General features: G+C 38.5%; 1 protein-coding gene across 3 annotated transcripts in view; it reads left to right on the forward strand.

Moving 5' to 3' along the window:
• The window catches only part of SHROOM2 (shroom family member 2), a 156,032-nt gene that overhangs the window by 98,358 nt on the left and 40,206 nt on the right, over positions 1–17,468 (forward strand). For all 3 annotated transcript variants that reach the window (XM_070943258.1, XM_070943257.1, XM_070943259.1), the window contains 3 exons: positions 382–513; positions 2,027–4,643; positions 9,884–9,984. In XM_070943258.1, the coding sequence (XP_070799359.1) occupies positions 382–513; positions 2,027–4,643; positions 9,884–9,984 (2,850 nt within the window). The remainder of the gene's footprint in view (positions 1–381; positions 514–2,026; positions 4,644–9,883; positions 9,985–17,468) is intronic.

Below are 17,468 nucleotides of genomic sequence, written 5' to 3' on the forward strand. Positions count from 1 at the left end.
GTTTAGCCTTTCCTATAGCTAACAAACCACACCTATTCTATTCTGGGATTCAAATAAAAGGAATGTCTGAGCCCTGATCAAACTCAGAATACTTTTTTTTTGTACTTCTTTACTTGTATACAAGGCTTAATTGTTTCAAATTTTATTTACCTGCTCTTAAAAAAGGCTTCAGCTTGCTGTCACTGACTCATCATCCATTTGGAATGTCATTTAAAACAAAAGCTGGATTCTTCTAAGAGGTGATTTGTTAGAAAAATGAAAATGTTCTGTATTGCAATCCTTCTTATTGTATCTGTTAACTTAAGTAGGTCTTTGGTTTTTTTCCACATAGTGTGATTTCCATATACAATAATTGTAGTTGCTTCACTTTTCTCATTCCAGAAAAAATGATCTAGCCTGCAGGCCTCATTCCTGGCATGCTACCAAATTCACTGAGAATCGGCTTGAAACAGCTGCGTCAAGATTCTCCTCCACCAATGTCTGTGCTTCATGGCCCTCTCAGTATCATTCAAGGTGAGTTCCTGTTGAAAGTTACAAGCAGCAAGCTCAAACGGTAAGAAAATAATTGCTTGTCTTATTTTATTCTTAACTTTAAACTTCCAGCAATGGGCTTATTGTATGAAGCAAGTTCTACTATTAAAAAAAATCAGTAAATTATATACCTGAAAGTTATTAATTCACAATGTTTTTTCATTATGAAAAATGAAAAATAATATCTGCAAGTTTTGATGGACAGTGGGTTTTTTTCTTCCCTACAACTAGTACCAGAATGTATAATCGTTTCAAATCTGAGCAGCTATTTGTACCAAATAATAATAATAATAATAATAATAATAATAATAATAATAATAATAATAATAATAATAATAATAATTTTATTTCTATACCGCCCTTCTCCCGAAGGACTCAGGGCGGTGTACAGCCTATTTAAAAACACAAAAAACACGACAACAATTAAAATTTAAAATCATTAAATAATTAGGCTCCAATTAAAATCCCAGAAATTTAAAATACCCCAATTTAAAACATTATGTTAATAGCCCTGCCTGGCGGAACAACAGGGTCTTCAGAGCGCAGCGAAACACCCGGAGGTCGGAAATCTTTCGTATTTCGGGGGGCAATTCATTCCACAGAGAAATAACTTCCTCCAGCAGCATTTGATGGAAGAAATTGAAATTGCTGTTCCGGGATAGCTTCTTAAAATTACACATGTATATTCTGTGGCATATTTTTAAAGAATAATTCTGTAATTACTTTTCTATTTACTGTGTAATTTCCTTGATGAGAAATAGGTATTGCATACCATTGCCTTTTTAATAATTAAAAAGTCCACAGTAATAATTATTTCTGTGGAAATTTTACCAGGACTTTAAAAAGAAGTACCTTAATTAAGCTATAAATCTTTTTTTTTCATTCATTCATAATACTATGATTTAGTTACAATTAACACAAAAACCCTTAATTTAAAATATTCAAATTTGTAATGAATTTAGAAATAAATTTAGCATTGACACTATAATGCTGGCTGGTTAAATTTATATACTATTAAATAATATATTCTGTTTCCTAATTTATATTTTGACAACTATCTAAGGATGCAATCATACAGCAGTTTAGCTAGAAATAAACATCAAGGAATTCTGTAGGATTTTTTTAAAGTATATGTCTATTTTTTAATGTTGTATTGTATTTCTTTTTCAGAAATACTATGAAATTCTTTTTGAATGAAACTAATTCATCTGGGGGTTCTGTCTGTGCTGATTTTGTAGTAAGACAGAAGCGAGAAAAAACTTAAAAATGAAGTATTAGCTGACATACTAAGAACATATCAGAACTTATCTCGAGACCGTGGTCAATCATGGGCTTGCTGTAGTCTTCACTAAAGCTTTTTTCACACTGCAAAAGTGACAATATGGTTTTAATATGCAGCTTTAATAGATAAAATATTGCTGTAGGTAATTGTAATAATGGTTTTGTATATGTGTGTACTATATTAATGGACGTATCTTTGTTTTATTTGTTGCAGTTCCTTTGAGCTTTCAAATTCATGGAATCAATCAAATCTACATCGTACCTCAGGCCAGTTCAGCTCTGTGGGAAGCATGGATATCTGGGATCACACACCCCAAACATATCAGTATGGACAGATTTCCTCTGCAAAGTCCAATAGCAGCATTGATCATCTGGGGAATCCCAGCAAAAGAGATTCTGCGTATGGTTCTTTTTCTACTAGCTCCAGTACACCTGATCACACACTGTCCAGTGTAGATGGTCTGTCAACAGAGAATGTGATGTATAAAGTGGGTCACTGGGAAACTCCAAAACAAGGGAATAGCAAGACTGTTTCATTTCTGAGTGATAACGGAAGATTTGAAGAAAAAGTTAACTCCTTTGCACCTCCACCACAACACGAAAACAGCCTAAATTCACGACTAGAAGACCATACTAATTCAGTCTATTCTGGGGCTGGAAGATCTAATTTTGTACCTGTATGGTATGTCCCTGAAGGAAAAAAGTCTCCTTCCCCTCCACCTCCACCACCCCCTCTCCGAAGTGATAGTTTTGCTGCTACCAAAAGTCATGATAGAGATCATGCACCTCCTCTATATTCAGAGGGCATTCAGAACCCCCAGCATTTTGAAGTCCTACATAGAACACCAATCAGAAATGACTGGAGTGCTGACACTGCTAAAGAACAAAAGCAAATGATCAGATCAGTTGAGAAGACCTCACACAGAAGACAAGGAAGCAGCCCAATACAAAGACCTGATTTTATTCCAGATTATGATATCTCTTCCCCAGGTGACAGGATAAACAATAATATGGGACATGCTAAGAGGCTGCATTCTTCTCTGTCTAGTTCTGATGTTCGATTTGCCCAGTCTGTTTATGAGTCTCGGCATCATCAACATCAGCGTCAATATAGTGATGAATATAGTTTCTTTCACAATGCAAAAGCCTCTGCATCATCTAAAGAGCCAAAATGGCTCTCTTCTTATAGTGATATTAAGGAAAGGCCTTCTGATAAACATAACTGTCATCTAAACCAAACCAAGATTCCTAGTAATACCACCACTGCCGTTTCTGACATGACTTCTGAGGAAAACCCTGGACTAAATCATTATTATTGTGTAAAAGCAAGGCAGCAGCCTGTTCAGTCTGCTCAGGGAACCTCAAAATCATTACAGTTTAAAAATGAATGTAGGAATTCTGGAACAGGAAATCTTGCTGCTTCTGTGTCAAGTGAGAATCCTGCCATAACTATGAGCCAAAATCCTAAATATTCTCTACCTCAGCATCTTAATGAGTGTTCTCTGGATATATGTGAAAAGAGAGCTCATTGTGTAGTTAATAAAGGAGAGGATATTAAGGCTGTTGTACTGGAAGGTTCTAGGAAGATAAATTATTCTGAGAAATCAGGTCAGAACAAGACATTTGAAGAAAATCTCAGTAGTCATGAATATGAGGATGGGCAGGAGTATTTTCAGGTGTCTGACACCAAAATAGCCCAAAAAGATTTCAAATGGAACCAGGAGAAGAACTACCATATTTCTCCCCAAAAGACCCCGATGTTGCATTCTTTAGCTCAGGAAGAGAAAAAGCAGATTAATGTTGCTGCCGAAATTGGGATTAATAAACAGACAGGATTTGATGTTCACCTAAGCAAAAATGCACGAAGGAGTGATCGTTTTGCTACCACACTGAGAAATGAAATTCAAATGAAGAGAGCAAAACTCCAAAAAAGCAAAAGCACAGCAGCCTTAATAGAGCCAACTGAGGAAGAGGACTATACTGAGAACTGGAACCATGATTCTCAAGAAAAGACAGCTTCTTCATCAGAAAGTTGTTATTCTCACATGTACAAAGATAATCTGAAAGAGGCCCAAGCCAGAGTTTTGAAGGCCACTTCTTTTCAGCGTCGAGACTTGGAACCCAATTCTGCAGATTATCTTCCAGATCGAAAGACAAATATATATAATACTTCTCCATTGACTTTTGTTTCTGAAGATGAATTAGGTTTCCCTGAATTTAGGCAGTCTTCTAAAGAGATATCACTGAGTAATGGTGCTCATCATTTTTCACGTATTGGTGCTAGGAAGAGATTTACTGCAGAACAAAAGTTAAAATCTTATTCCGAACCTGAGAAAATAAATGAAGTGGGTATGTTGGATGATAACTGCCAAACACACCATCGTCCAACTACATCAGAGGAAGCTTTGGAAACTTTTGCAGATAAATGGAAGTTTTTTGAAGAGACTAGTAAACCAGTCTGTCAAAAATCTTCACAGACTGCTACTCCTCGTAGAAATTCTCATGAAATTGAATCTGGAGGATCATGGTACGAAAAAAGAATGCGGTCAGCTTCTTTCGGAGTTGAGAATGTCCTTTGTGCTTCTGATAGACCTAGTGAAACTGTACATTACAGTGGCCATATCACTAAATCAAGACAACCTCAGAGGTTAGAAACATTTGCAGAATACCAGGCTTCTTGGAAAGAGCAGAGAAAACCTATAGAAAATTGTAGTTCTGGAAAGTACCATTCAGCTGATAATATCCTTGATGCTGGCCTTGAACAACTTGAGAAATCTCAGTATAAACATGAAAGATCCAGGTCATCTCCTTCTACTGATTTTTACAAGCAGGTAAACACATTTTACAAGATTTTACTTTATTTCAAAACAATGAAAAATAAGTGTGTATATATGTGTGTGCGCCCATGCACACATATAACTGATATAATGATAAGAGCAAAGTTCTTAAGCTTATAGTTGTATACAAAATTTCAGGCAATCCTGTTAAAGTATACACTTCAATGAGTCCTTACATGAACAGAAAACCTTTGCAGAAAAAAAGCGAAAAACGTTAAATATACTTTTCTGCAAATATGAATGCATACTTATCATAGTATTTATTTAGTTGTATACAAGTTCCAATTAAAAATTTGAAAATATGACAGATTTTGAACTATGGACACCTTTTCAGTCGTTACTTTGTATTTCGTAGTAATTAGAGCTTCCAAACAACTGTAGTCACCTTTTGGGGGGTTGGACTGATTTTTCCCTATCTCTTGTAGAAGTCAGAAATTTTCTTAGGCTTCCTTGCCTGCCACTGCATGTTTGAGATTTTCTCATAGATGTTCAGTAATCTTATAGTCTGAAGATAAGAGGGCTATTCCAAAACCTTTGACTTTTGTTTCATGTAATGCTTCATGAACTATCCAATCTCTTTTCAGTTTTAATTACCTTATTAACTGCTGTAGTTTGAAAGCAAGAATTGTTCCACCAGAATTGGAGATTCAAAAGTGGTTAGGTCTGCAAAACAGTATTCATAGATCACTTCAAATGACCTTCCAAAAATTTTAGCTGATATTTGTTCAACTTCTGGTAAAATATTGCTTACCGGGCAACAAAAATGCATATATGTAAAGTTATCAGAAGGAAATCTTTTCTATGGCTCTGTAATGATGTATTTGAAGAAAAAATATCTTGCCAGCTGGTAAAAAAATTGAGAGGGTTAGTTATATTTTGTGGTTGTATGACAGACAATAGCACAGGAAATTCTGAATGGGTGAAAGGAAGAATGGATTTGGCTAAATACCAGTAAAACCTGATCTTGTTTTAAAAGGACTTGAAGACCTGTTTCAGGATAAAGTGAATCCCCCTCCTTTGGATTGTATGGATTTGTTTCATTTTATTCCTACCCAGATTTGTTTTCCTTGTGTTTTTGTTATGGTCATCTTTCTTATCTTTATTTCTCATTTTTTTCTGCATTTTTTTCTGTATTTTTCTTTATTTTTAATATTTCCATTTATTGCTGCTCGGAATAGTTTAAAATTGGACAACATATAAATTTAAAAACAAAGAAGTAAATAATGTCCAGGCAGCAAAGAACTGAATCTGAAAAGAAAATGGATACTTCAGCAAGATAATGATCCAAAACATAATTTGTTTCTCACATACCTGCCAATTACAAATATCCTGCATCAGATGTGGTTAACCCCACAGTCTCTATTGTGTTGCTTTTTCTCTTAAATATATACTTAACCTTTAGCATTTATACATCAATCATTTCTTCCACCCACTGTTATTTCTTCCATAATTCAGGCCAATCTCTAGCCTTGACAGTCTCTTAATTAAGAGGGGAGTTTATTATTATTATTTTTGCTTTTAAAAAACATATTCAACCTGAAACATCTATTTAGATGTTGGGTTAATTCCTGAAGTCTTTGTATTCTACAAGGGATTCCAGTTTAAGGTCTTTGTATATGTCACCACTATATGAAAAAAAGGAAGGGAAATTTTCCCAACTCAGCTGTGAGGAGCTTTATGGATTATCTGAGAGTCATATTGGGAGCCAGACTTGGTTAAATCAGGGGTGGTATTCACTTACCTTCACTACTGGTTTGCAAATGTGAGCGTGCGCACCTCCACACATGCGCAGAGGGTCAAAAATGGGACGTGATGATGTCTGGGTGGGTGAGTGGGTGGAGCCTCCCGCAGCCGGCACTACTGGATTGCGTGATCCGGATAGAACCAGCTGAATTTCACCACTGGGTTAAATCTAATATAACTATAATGTTCCATTTAAAAATGCCATGTTTATATATTAGTATTCCTGTTTAAAAACCTATTTAAAATAAGTATGGTATAACGCATTATTAGATACATGGGCTCCTTATTAGATGACACATTAATATGTGATCATATTGATGGGTATGGATGTGGAATGGAGAATTAGAGATCAGATAACAAAGAAGAAACAATTCTGTGTAAAGTTTAAGATAAGCTAAATATGCATTAATTGCAACAGTCATTGGCCATCTGGAATGGTAGCATTGTTCTATAAATAAAATTTTAAAGCAAATTTATAATATATGAAGAAGTTGATGTCTACTGCAAATTATTGTAACTTAATCATGGGGGATATAATAAAAAGGCATTTAGTAATTCCTTGGCAATGTGCTACTGTTTTAAGATGCCTGTAGATTCACACTGCAAAAACTGCTTTGCAATTTATCAATAAACAAGTGCTGTTATTTTTTATGTTAGCTTTATATACATTTATTATACACAATATGTACATGGAGAAAGAGCATTCTGATGGCATAGTCTTAACACATTGGAAATGACTCTACAAATGAACCTACTATGCTGTGAGTGAGATATTTTAAAGAAAATTGTCAGTAAACCAGAATGTATTGGATAGGGCTGGGATCTTCAAAGCATATTTCCTTATGTTTACAGACCTGATCAGTTATTGTTTAATGCTGTTTCAAGTTGCTATTAGTTGTTTTCTACTTATTTGAAGGGAGATGGTGGTTTCCTGTTAGTAAAGACAAGCTTTTCATTTTCAGCACTTGTAAAAGTATGAGGAATCTATATTAGCTGGAAGCCACAGGTAAAAAGAGATAAATACTTTTTCTTCTGACTATGCCCTGCAATAAATTATTCACAAATGGGTGCCATTTCAGTTTATTTTGTCAATACCTTAGATCCAGTCAAGGTATAGATCCAGAATCTATATTTTAGATTCTGACTGTAGAGCAAGAGTATTCAACCTTGGCAATTTTAAGACTTCTGGACTTCAACTCCCATGTTGGCTGAGGAATTCTGGAAGTTGAAATCCACAAATCTTAAAGTTGCTAAAGTTGGATACCCTTGCTCTAGAGCAGGGGTGTCAAACTCAATTTCATTGAGGGCTGCATCAGGATTGTGGTTGACTTTGGGGGGCTGGTGTGGGCATGGGCATGGCGGGTGTGGCCAGCTCCCATTGCTGCTGTGCTTGCTTTCCTTGGCTAGGTTGCTCATGGTGTGTGAGGGAGGGCAAAGTGTGTGGTTATAGAGAGGCCCACTCCCTCTCCTTGTGAGGTTACAGCTTTGTAACCAAAGCATCCTCAGTGATAGGATGGAAGACCACCAGGAGAGGTCAGGAGGAGGGGACAAGGGGATGGCAAAAGGCAGCAAGGCTGCTGGTGGTCAAGTGTTAAGGCAGGATTTACTTCAAACCCTCACTCCCTCTCATTACAAACTCCTTCCTTCCTTCCCTTTCCCCCCTTTTTTTCCCCTTCCCTCTTCATTCTTCTTTCTTCTTCTTTCCCCTCTTTCCTTCTTTTTCTTTGTCTTTCCTGTCCTTTCTTGAATGCTCAAATGCAAAAGGGGAAACATTTCTCAATGCCTCCTCACCTTGTGATCAAATGCCACTTTTGCTAGTAGTTTGTGGCCATTTATAAACCAAGAACAAACCAGGCTCAGTTTAGCCCATGCTTGCATTTTGTGTGGGTGTCCATAGACAACAGTACAGCAAAATTGTCAAAATGATGCCTGTAGTAGCTGATCAGAGCTCCTCTGACTTTTATGTGAAAGCTGCTGGCAGCAGTGGGGGTGGCAGGAGCCATCATGATTTCCCCCGCCTGACCTGCTCCCTGCTTGGCCAGCTGGCTGGCACAAATCCTTGCCATTCTGCTGAAGCAGCAGCGGGCTCCTCTGGACAGGGTTGCATTCCTGCCCCGGCACTGCAAACTCTGGCAGGCTAGACGCGGCTATGAAGGGCCTGGCCCCGCAGTGCTTCGCTCAGTTGAAGGCTTTGTTCAGCCTTCAAACAGTTAGGCTGGCACACACAAGCGAGCAACGCACCAGGGCCATGGATGGCATTGGTTCCTGTGCCTGGCCAATTCCAATTCCATGGCCAGCCTTAGTGTTTGAAGGCTGCATGAAGCCTTCAACTGAGTGAGGAAGCACTGCGGGGCCAGTCCCTTTACAATTGCGTCCGGTCCGCCGGAGTTCGCCACATTGGGGCAGGAATGAGATCCTGTCCTGCTTAGCCCACTGCCGCTTGGGCAGGGAGGATAACAATGACAAGGAGAATGGCAAGGATTTGCGCCAGCTGGCTAGCCAAGCAAGCAGCATGTCAGGCAGGACTGGTTGGTGGAAGAGGAGGGAATCAGCCGCTGCCAGCAGCTTGGGTTTCTCAGATGAAGAACGGATTGCACGCTCTCTCATACACACACACACACACACACAGTTTGGAGAGCCCCCCTTCTCTCTGTTTTGCTACGGCAGCAGTTGCGGCGCTTCAGTGCCTGGCTGAGGGGGCGCTTTGGTAAGAAGGTGCAGTGTATGGAGGCCAGCTCTGCACCCTCCCCCACCTTCATCCTGCACCCCGCACCACCTTGATTTGTGGCCGCCGCACCAGTGTGTTGCTCAGCCTCCTGCTAGGTTATGGCAACGAACAAGGAGAAGAAGTGGTGAAGATCGAAGTGAGGCAGGGGGTGTGGAGCAGGCCTTGAGTTTGAGATTATATCAACCATCTTCAGCCTAATGCTTCCAGGTGTATTAACATTTCAACTTTTATAATCCCCCACTACTCTTTAAGCTGTCTGAGAAAATATGGAACTTGAAATTGAAAATATATGGAGAGGAAAGAATTCATTGGAGGAACAATAGATAGATTAGATTAGATTAGATTAGATTAGATTAGATTAGATTAGATTAGATTAGATTAGATTAGATTGATAATTTCACAGATTTAAATAATTATTTTAAAAGCTTCACTTTTTTGTAAAAAAAATCTTGTTTATGTTGCATGCGAAATACATTTGAGCATCATAATCATTAGTTTTTCAGTGTCCTCATTTAAGATTTTCCCAAACAGAATTGCAAATGATTATAGTTTCTTCCTTTTAACTGGTCAGATGAAATAATAACTGGAATGAAAAGTTTGTGAAACTAAGATGTTACATCTGGTTTGAGCTAAATCAGCAGAAGGCGGGATACTTTGAGGACTTCAGGCAAATCCACAAATGAAGGGGTGTGTAATAATATGTTTAAGGAAACTGAAACTTGATGATTTGTTACTTTACCATATTATAAAACTGTGTTTTCAGGGAACATCAACAGAAGCAAAAAGGCAAACTGAAAAATCCAGGAAAAATGAAGAGCTTATTTCCTCTGTTGCAAAATCAGATGAAAGCAGCTGCAACTTGAGGTAAACAAGGAGATTTTTCTTCAAGTCTTAATAGCATATATTGCAGAAAATGCTTAGATATTTTCCAGGAAGAACAAAAGCTGTTGAATCTATTTTTAGTATTCTTCATTTTGTAAAACATGTGCTTCTAAAAGAAGATAAATGTTGAAAATTAAGTACATATAATCTATTTTGATACTATGGAAATATTTAAACAATTGTGTTGTTACTAGTAGAGGAAATATTTAAAGTATTTGATATGTTAAATAAGCAAATAGTTTTTCTTACCAAAATTAAGGTGAATAATTTCTGTCAAAAATAATCACTCTCAAATCTATTTTTATAGCAAAGTTAAGCACATATTGGAAATCAGTGGCACTTGAACGTATTTACATTTTCTGAGGAGTCCCGTTTTATGTAGTAGTGTATTTCAAAGTTGTTATTCCTATTGCTTGGTATGAAAGCTATTTTAAACCAGAGAATTGTGTTTGTATTTGAATAGTATGTTAAATTTCTGCTGTCTAAAAACCAAAATGAAACTTTCAATCTTCTCCTTGTGGCCTGCCAGAGAAGGGGAAAGAAAAAAATAGGGTTGCACAAAGCAACATGGCTGAGATTTATTCAGCCAAATGAAGTTTCTGTGTGTTTGAACTTGTCCCCAAGTATTCTGTGTTTATGTGAACAGTGCTAGCACTGTCACTGTGTATCACATTATTTTTGTAAAGCTTAATAATCAAAGTTGACAAACAAGATAACAAACAGTGAAAGATTCCGAGAATGAATGGCCAAATTATAAGGAGGAAAAAAAATATAATTGAAGGTTCCACTGTATTACAATAAATATACAACTGCATCAGTAATGAGTTTCAATTTTGGCTGCTACTGGTTTGCTCGTGCGCACGCTCACGCACCTGTGCAATGCTTCTGCACATGCGCAGAGATCCCCGGGCGGGTGGGCGGAGCCTCCCGCTGCTGCCACTACCAGTTCTCCCGATCCGAGGCGAACCAGTAGCAACCCACCACTGAACTGCATGGATGAAAGTAGGGTAGGATCTCACTGGCATCTCTTTTACATGTATTGTAGTAGTGTTTTGTGTTTTACTGCAATAATCAATAGGCATAAGCAAGTTTTTTTTAAAGATGTGAGCATGATGCAAATGTTGTATAGCATTGTAAGTGGGAGAGAAGCAGTTATTTAAAAAATATTTATTTAAACATCTCACAATTGAATTGTGGACTCCCAACTACTGATGTGTTGTAAATATGATAAACTGTAAGAAAACACAAATTCTTAATCATTGGCTATGCTAACTGGGATTGCAGGGGTGAAATTCAAATTTTTTCCCTACCGGTTCTGTGGCTTGGTGGGCGTGGCAGGGGAAGGATACTGCAAAATCTCCATTCCCACCCCACTCCAGGGGGAAGGATATTGCAAAATCCCCATTCCCACTCTACTGTGGGGCCAGCCAGAGGTGGTATTTGCCGGTTCTCTGAACTACTCAAAATTTCTGTATCAGTTCTCCAGAACCTGTCAGAACCTGCTGAATTTCACCCTGTGGGATTGCTGAGAATAGTAGTTCAACAATATTATATTATATTAATTTATTTATTTATAAATAACAATATTTATAAACATGTTTTTCACATTCTTCACATTCAAAAGAGCATGAGCAAATAAAACGGATACTGATGGGATCCCAATATCAGATGTCATTGCAGAAACTGTCCTGGGCAAACTCTGCATTTCAAAACTAGACATCTATACTTTGGTGCCGCTACATGGACGACACATTTGTCATCATCAAAAGAAATGCACTAAAAGACTTTCCTAGACTTTCCTATACTACTGAATTCCATCTTCCGAGATATATAATTCACAATGGATGAAGAAATAGCTAGACCCATGATGGCAAACCTATGGCACGTGTGCCAGAAGTGGCACGCAGAGCCATGTCGCCTAGCACGCATGGCGTCGCCCATTCCATTTCCGGGTTTCCAGGGCACACATCTGCACCAGCCAGCTAGTCTACTGATTATTGGTGTGCATGCGTGCGTGACAATCAGCTGGCCTTAATGTCTTAGTGCGCGTACACACCGCCCATGCCGTCATCACCCACATGTAGCCCCGGGACATCCACTACTTGCCAGCCAGGAGCACTGCTGCCAGTCATTTCCCTGAGCCCAGCTGCCTGCCTGCCTCGTCATCGCCACTGTGAGGAAAGGCCTCAAAGCTGCGCTGCCGCAGGGGGAGGCCAGGTATGGCTAACTGGACGCTGCCCAGAGCGCGAGGCTGGCAGGAGGAGGAGCCGCCGCTGCCTCTTAGCTAGCCCCCCCTTTTCCCCTCTGCTCCTGGCACGCAATCGCAAAAAGATTAGCCATCACTGACCTAGGGTGTGACAAATTTTTCAACTTTCAATTTCCAAACATTAGGGATGCTCAAACATTGTGACATGCCTTGGGATTTGTAAAGATAGTTTGGTTAATTTAATATAATTCATATGTGCTTGGTAAATAATTAATATCTTAACTTTTAACATTTTGTTTGTTTCATTTACCCTAGATCCACAATTATAATATTGTCTTTCTCTGACGTGCACAGTATAAAAGGGAAAGGGAAACTAAAAAGAAACATGCTGAATTTGAACCTAGGCAATATGTAGTTGCTGTTTATTCATCAAAAATGTCTGTCAGCTTCAGTATCCAAGGGATACCATTGTCCTGAGGGTCCATGACTCCTAGACCTCGGCTTCTATTGGAAGGGCAAGTGGAGACTTTTGAATCAGGAGGAGGAGGATTTCCTTCTGTTACACGGATAGTTTATATTTTTATTATTGTGAATGTTGTCTTGTATTTCACAGACGTGTTATGATTTCAGAAGGTAAAATGTTTAATAAAGTAATTTAATAAATATGCATATTTTGATTTAGAAATTAAATGTGCAGAATCTATTTATGATTGTAGGAAAGCATTTTTATATTTAATTTGTAAGAATGTATTTACTATTAGATTTATATCCCACTTTTATTTTGTACAACTCGAGGCTATACAATTATTTCTATTTCCTATTTTTCCCAAAACAATCCTATTGTTGGGCTGACAAAGTGACTTGGCCAAAGTCACCCAGCTAAGGAAAGTCTAGAATTGAAAGTCTTCAGGTTTCTGGTTGAGCAAAACAAATATTCTTTGTTATCTGTTTTTCTGCTATTGGGCACGATATTATCTGGAACTGTGTAATTGACAACAACAGCATTCTTGATACCACAGTTCTAGTTTTTCATCAAAAGCTGCCTGACTGCCTGAGAAGAAGAGCATAGGCATCAGCTATGCTAGTGAAGCTGTTAAATCTTTGGATTTAAAATTATTGTAAAATGAAAAGCCAAGCACCATAGATTACTGTTGATTAAAGTGCTATTAAAATAGGATAAAAGATAAAATGGGGATACTCAAGTTCCTATCTCCAGAACTGTGGAGCTTACTGACTGATTTTGCCAAGCTAATTCCCTTGATTCAACCTACCTCACAAAGTGACTGTTGTGAGTCTGACTTCTTGTATACTTCCTTGATTTCTTTAGAGATAGACGAGATGGAAATGTAATACATATACAGGTATCGTCTCCCCAGGTCTATGATGGCAAGTTATTTCTTTGAAAAAAAAAATGGAGGATTAATTGTTGAGGTTTTAGTTCAGTTTTAGTAAGGCCCTTTCTTGTAGATCTGCAGCAAAATTATGGTTAGAATGCTGCCCAGCCAATTTACTTCAAATGATGTCCCATGCCATTCCATTGCATTTGCTCAATTTCACTGCTATTTCCATGAGAAAGACAATGTAACACACAATGCTTGGATTTTTAATACTGTTCTCATCCCAGAATGCTGGCTCAACCTGCTGAGTCAGATCATTCATTTGTCTGGTCTTACATTGTTAGTTCTAATTTCCCTATAGCTCTCACAATGCTGTGGCCAGCTGACTCTCCCATCCGTACCCAGTTTGAAATGTATTGCGCAGTGCAGTTTACACCCTTGAAGAGACCATTGAAAGTTATGAATAAGCAAGCTAAAAGTAGCATTAGTAATATGAAGCAGTATTACATTGAATCCAGCTATTGGATTATCTAGTATATGCCTGTCTGCTCTGCCAGTTCCCAAAGTCTTAAGGCAAGACATTGGCTATTTATCAGTCAAGGGCTGCATTTAGCTGTAATTATAGTAGTTGGTAATATAGACAGCAGTTCCCAGTGGTTGAGCTCTAATGCAGGTAGGATCTCTCCTTTTCTCATTGTCAACTTGATTTTTCTTTATATCAGGAAAACTTCTCTACTGGAAGTTTTGGGATTTGAACATAAGCCCATTTATGCCTTTTCCCTTCTCTTTGGTATTTTGAGGGGGGGAAATTCTAAGCTACTTTTTTGTTATATTTCATCTCTGCTTTTGTTTATATATGCTATGCTACCATAGATGGTCTGCTACTCAAAGACTTTCAAATCTGCTGAATATTAGGGTTAAGAAGAATTAAATCAAAAACAATATACACAATAGTTCTATCAGCTCAATACTGAATTGAACACTGGTTCAAGACTATTTTTCTTACTTTATTCTTATTTCCTGTTGCTTTAAACAATTATACCCATGTTACTGTAATCTCCTAACAGTTTTCATACAAACCTCTCTAGTTTAGACATTCATGTGAAACGTGATTTTCTAAGAAAGGCATACTTTTGGCAAGAAGTAAAGGATTAGGCAAGAACACAAAAGAAAGGTAATTTTAACAAGTATAATTGAATGGTGCAGTTGTCTTTTTATGAACTCAATCTTGATGTATTTGGAGGTAATTCAAATGACAGGTTATTTGTTAAGGAGTTACCATGAAGTATGACTGAAGCTTGGCATATAGTAAATACTATCAGTTTTGAAATTGGCTTTTCAAGAAACATCAATTTTAGGAAACAATAGTAATAGTAATAGTAATAGTAATAGTAATAGTAATAGTAATAGTAATAGTAGACTTTATTACTATCATCAATTCTAAAGCAAAAAGAAAAATCCTGAGATAGCAAATAAAAACTATAGTAAAGCATATATTTATAAAGCTTGAGTGTCATATTTTACAAATGGCAAAACAAAATTTAAACATATTCAGACAAATAATCATGTTGACCAGGCACTAACAACAGTAAATAAAATGGATGAATAAAATGATTTTTTTGCTGCAATCTGACAAGTTTATAATAAGGGAAATATAACAAAACATAGGTTAATATTTCAGAAACTCCTTCACAATAGGGACAAATTCTTTCTTTGAATGGGATATCCTGTAATTTTCCTTCAGGAACAGCTGCTGGAAGGGCATTAAATCTTGCCAGAATGCAAGGTCCTGAATTTGGGGATCGTTATTTAATATCTAGCCATCTTGAATAAAGATGAGCGATTACCCATATTTGGGTATGGCAGTTAGATCTGATTGCCTTCCAAAACCTTGGCTGTTTAAAGGCTACTTCTGTGTACTCATGAGGATTGTATTGGGTGAAAACCCAATTATGTGCATAGAAAAAGTTTTGATGGAATTCTAAGTAATGCTCCTTGGATTCAAGACTTGTCTATGATAAAGGTACTAGCCACATCCAAATCTGCTTAACCTCAGTAAATGTTACTGTCAGACTGACCTTAATTTGGTTCCTAAGAAAGAACCCTTGACTTTATGGAGGTTAGAAAAAAGATACTTTTACTAGTGAACTGAGTGCAGCACAAATGAGGCAAATTGGGAAAAATCCGCACAATAATCATAAATTGAAAGCAATCCCCAATGTCCAAAATCCTCCTCCTCATGTGAGCAATTCAGTCAAATGCTATTCCGATGTTTTGGGAACCTGGTGCATCAGGCCTGCTGTAAATTCCTTTCCGAGGGCTGGTGTCCTTGAAGGCAGGAAGATGACTTGGCTTTGGCAACTCTAGTTCCTGTTAGTGTCCATAGTCCCCAAATTCTCACAGCATTCTTTCACATCTCCAGTATTCTTCCCCTCCCAAATGCCCCTTCCCCCCTGGTTATGGAAGTTGCTAGTAAGCGTCAAAGAAACAAAGCTAGCCATCTGACATTTGCCCCCCCTTTTCAGAGGTGTTAGCCCTGGGAAAGAAAAAAAAAGGAAAACTTAAATAAGCAATCAAGTAGGATTAGGCATTTGGGGTTTGTTAGGGTATTTCTAGTGGAAGGAACGTAGGAGTTTGGCAGCCCGAATAATAATAATAAATAATAATAATTTTATTTATATACCGCCCATTCTCCCAAAGGACTCAGGGTGGTGTACAGCCAAAATTAATATACAAATATACAAATATACAAATATACAAATATACAAATATACAAATATACAATATCTAGTTAAAATTAATTAAAATCATTAAATAGTTTTGGCCGAATTTTAAAATCCAAAATTAAAACCCAATTTAAAATCAATCAATTTGATAGCCCCGCCTGTCGGAACAGTAGGGTCTTGAGGGCGCAGCAAAAAACCCGGAGGTCAGAAATGTTACGAATATCCGGGGCAATTCATTCCAGAGGGCAGGAGCTCCCACAGAAAAGGCTCTCCTTCTGGGTGTCGCCAGCCCACATAACTTGGCTGACGGCACCCTGAGGAGTCCCTCTCTGTGGGAGCGAACTGGTCGGTGGGAGGCTGTTGGTGGCAGAAGGCGGTCCCGTAGATATCCTGGTCCTATGCCATGGAGCGCTTTAAAGGTGGTGACCAACACCTTGAATTGCACTCGGAAGACCACTGGGAGCCAGTGCAGCTCGCGCAGGAGAGGTGTTACATGGGCATAACGAGGTGTGCCCATAACCACCCGCGCGGTCGCATTCTGGACCAGTTGGAGCCTCCGAGTGCTCTTCAAGGGGAGCCCCATGTAGAGAGTGTTACAATAGTCCAGACGGAAGGTGACGAGGGCGTGATTGACCGTGCGCAAGGCATCCCGGTCCAGAAAGGGACGCAACTGGCGGATCAGGCGAATCTGATAAAAAGCCTCCCTGGCTACGGCCGTCATATGCTCTTCTAAAGACAGCCGTGAGTCCAGGAGGACACCCAGATTGCAAGCCCTCTCTGTGGGGGGCAGAGATTCACCCCCAATAGTCAGCGATGGCACCAGCTGACTATACCGGGACGCCGGGAGCCACAGCCACTCAGTCTTGGAAGGGTTGAGCTTGAGCCTATTTTTCCCCATCCAGACCCGCACAGCCTCCAGACAGCGGGACATCATATCAAGGTGAATGTGACATCCATCATTCCATTCAGATTGTGAGGCAGGGAAATGTTTCCATGTAATTAAGTACTATGCCCTTCTGTTTGAGAGAGTCCAAAATTTCTTTTACTTCAAAGTGTTGCTCTCCTTCTATAAAAATGGGAATGAGTGGCATGGGGGGAGGCGGGCAAAGGGGGGAGGTGACTTCTGGCTTTAGTAGATTGCAGTGAAAAATGGGGTGGATTCTTTTCTGGTTCTTTGGCAGTTCTAGTTGCACAGTA

The sequence above is a fragment of the Pituophis catenifer genome, unplaced genomic scaffold (genome assembly GCF_029215685.1).
Source record: "Pituophis catenifer annectens isolate HBS135680 unplaced genomic scaffold, rPitCat1.0.hap2 SCAF_4, whole genome shotgun sequence".
Lineage (NCBI taxonomy): Eukaryota > Metazoa > Chordata > Lepidosauria > Squamata > Colubridae > Pituophis > Pituophis catenifer.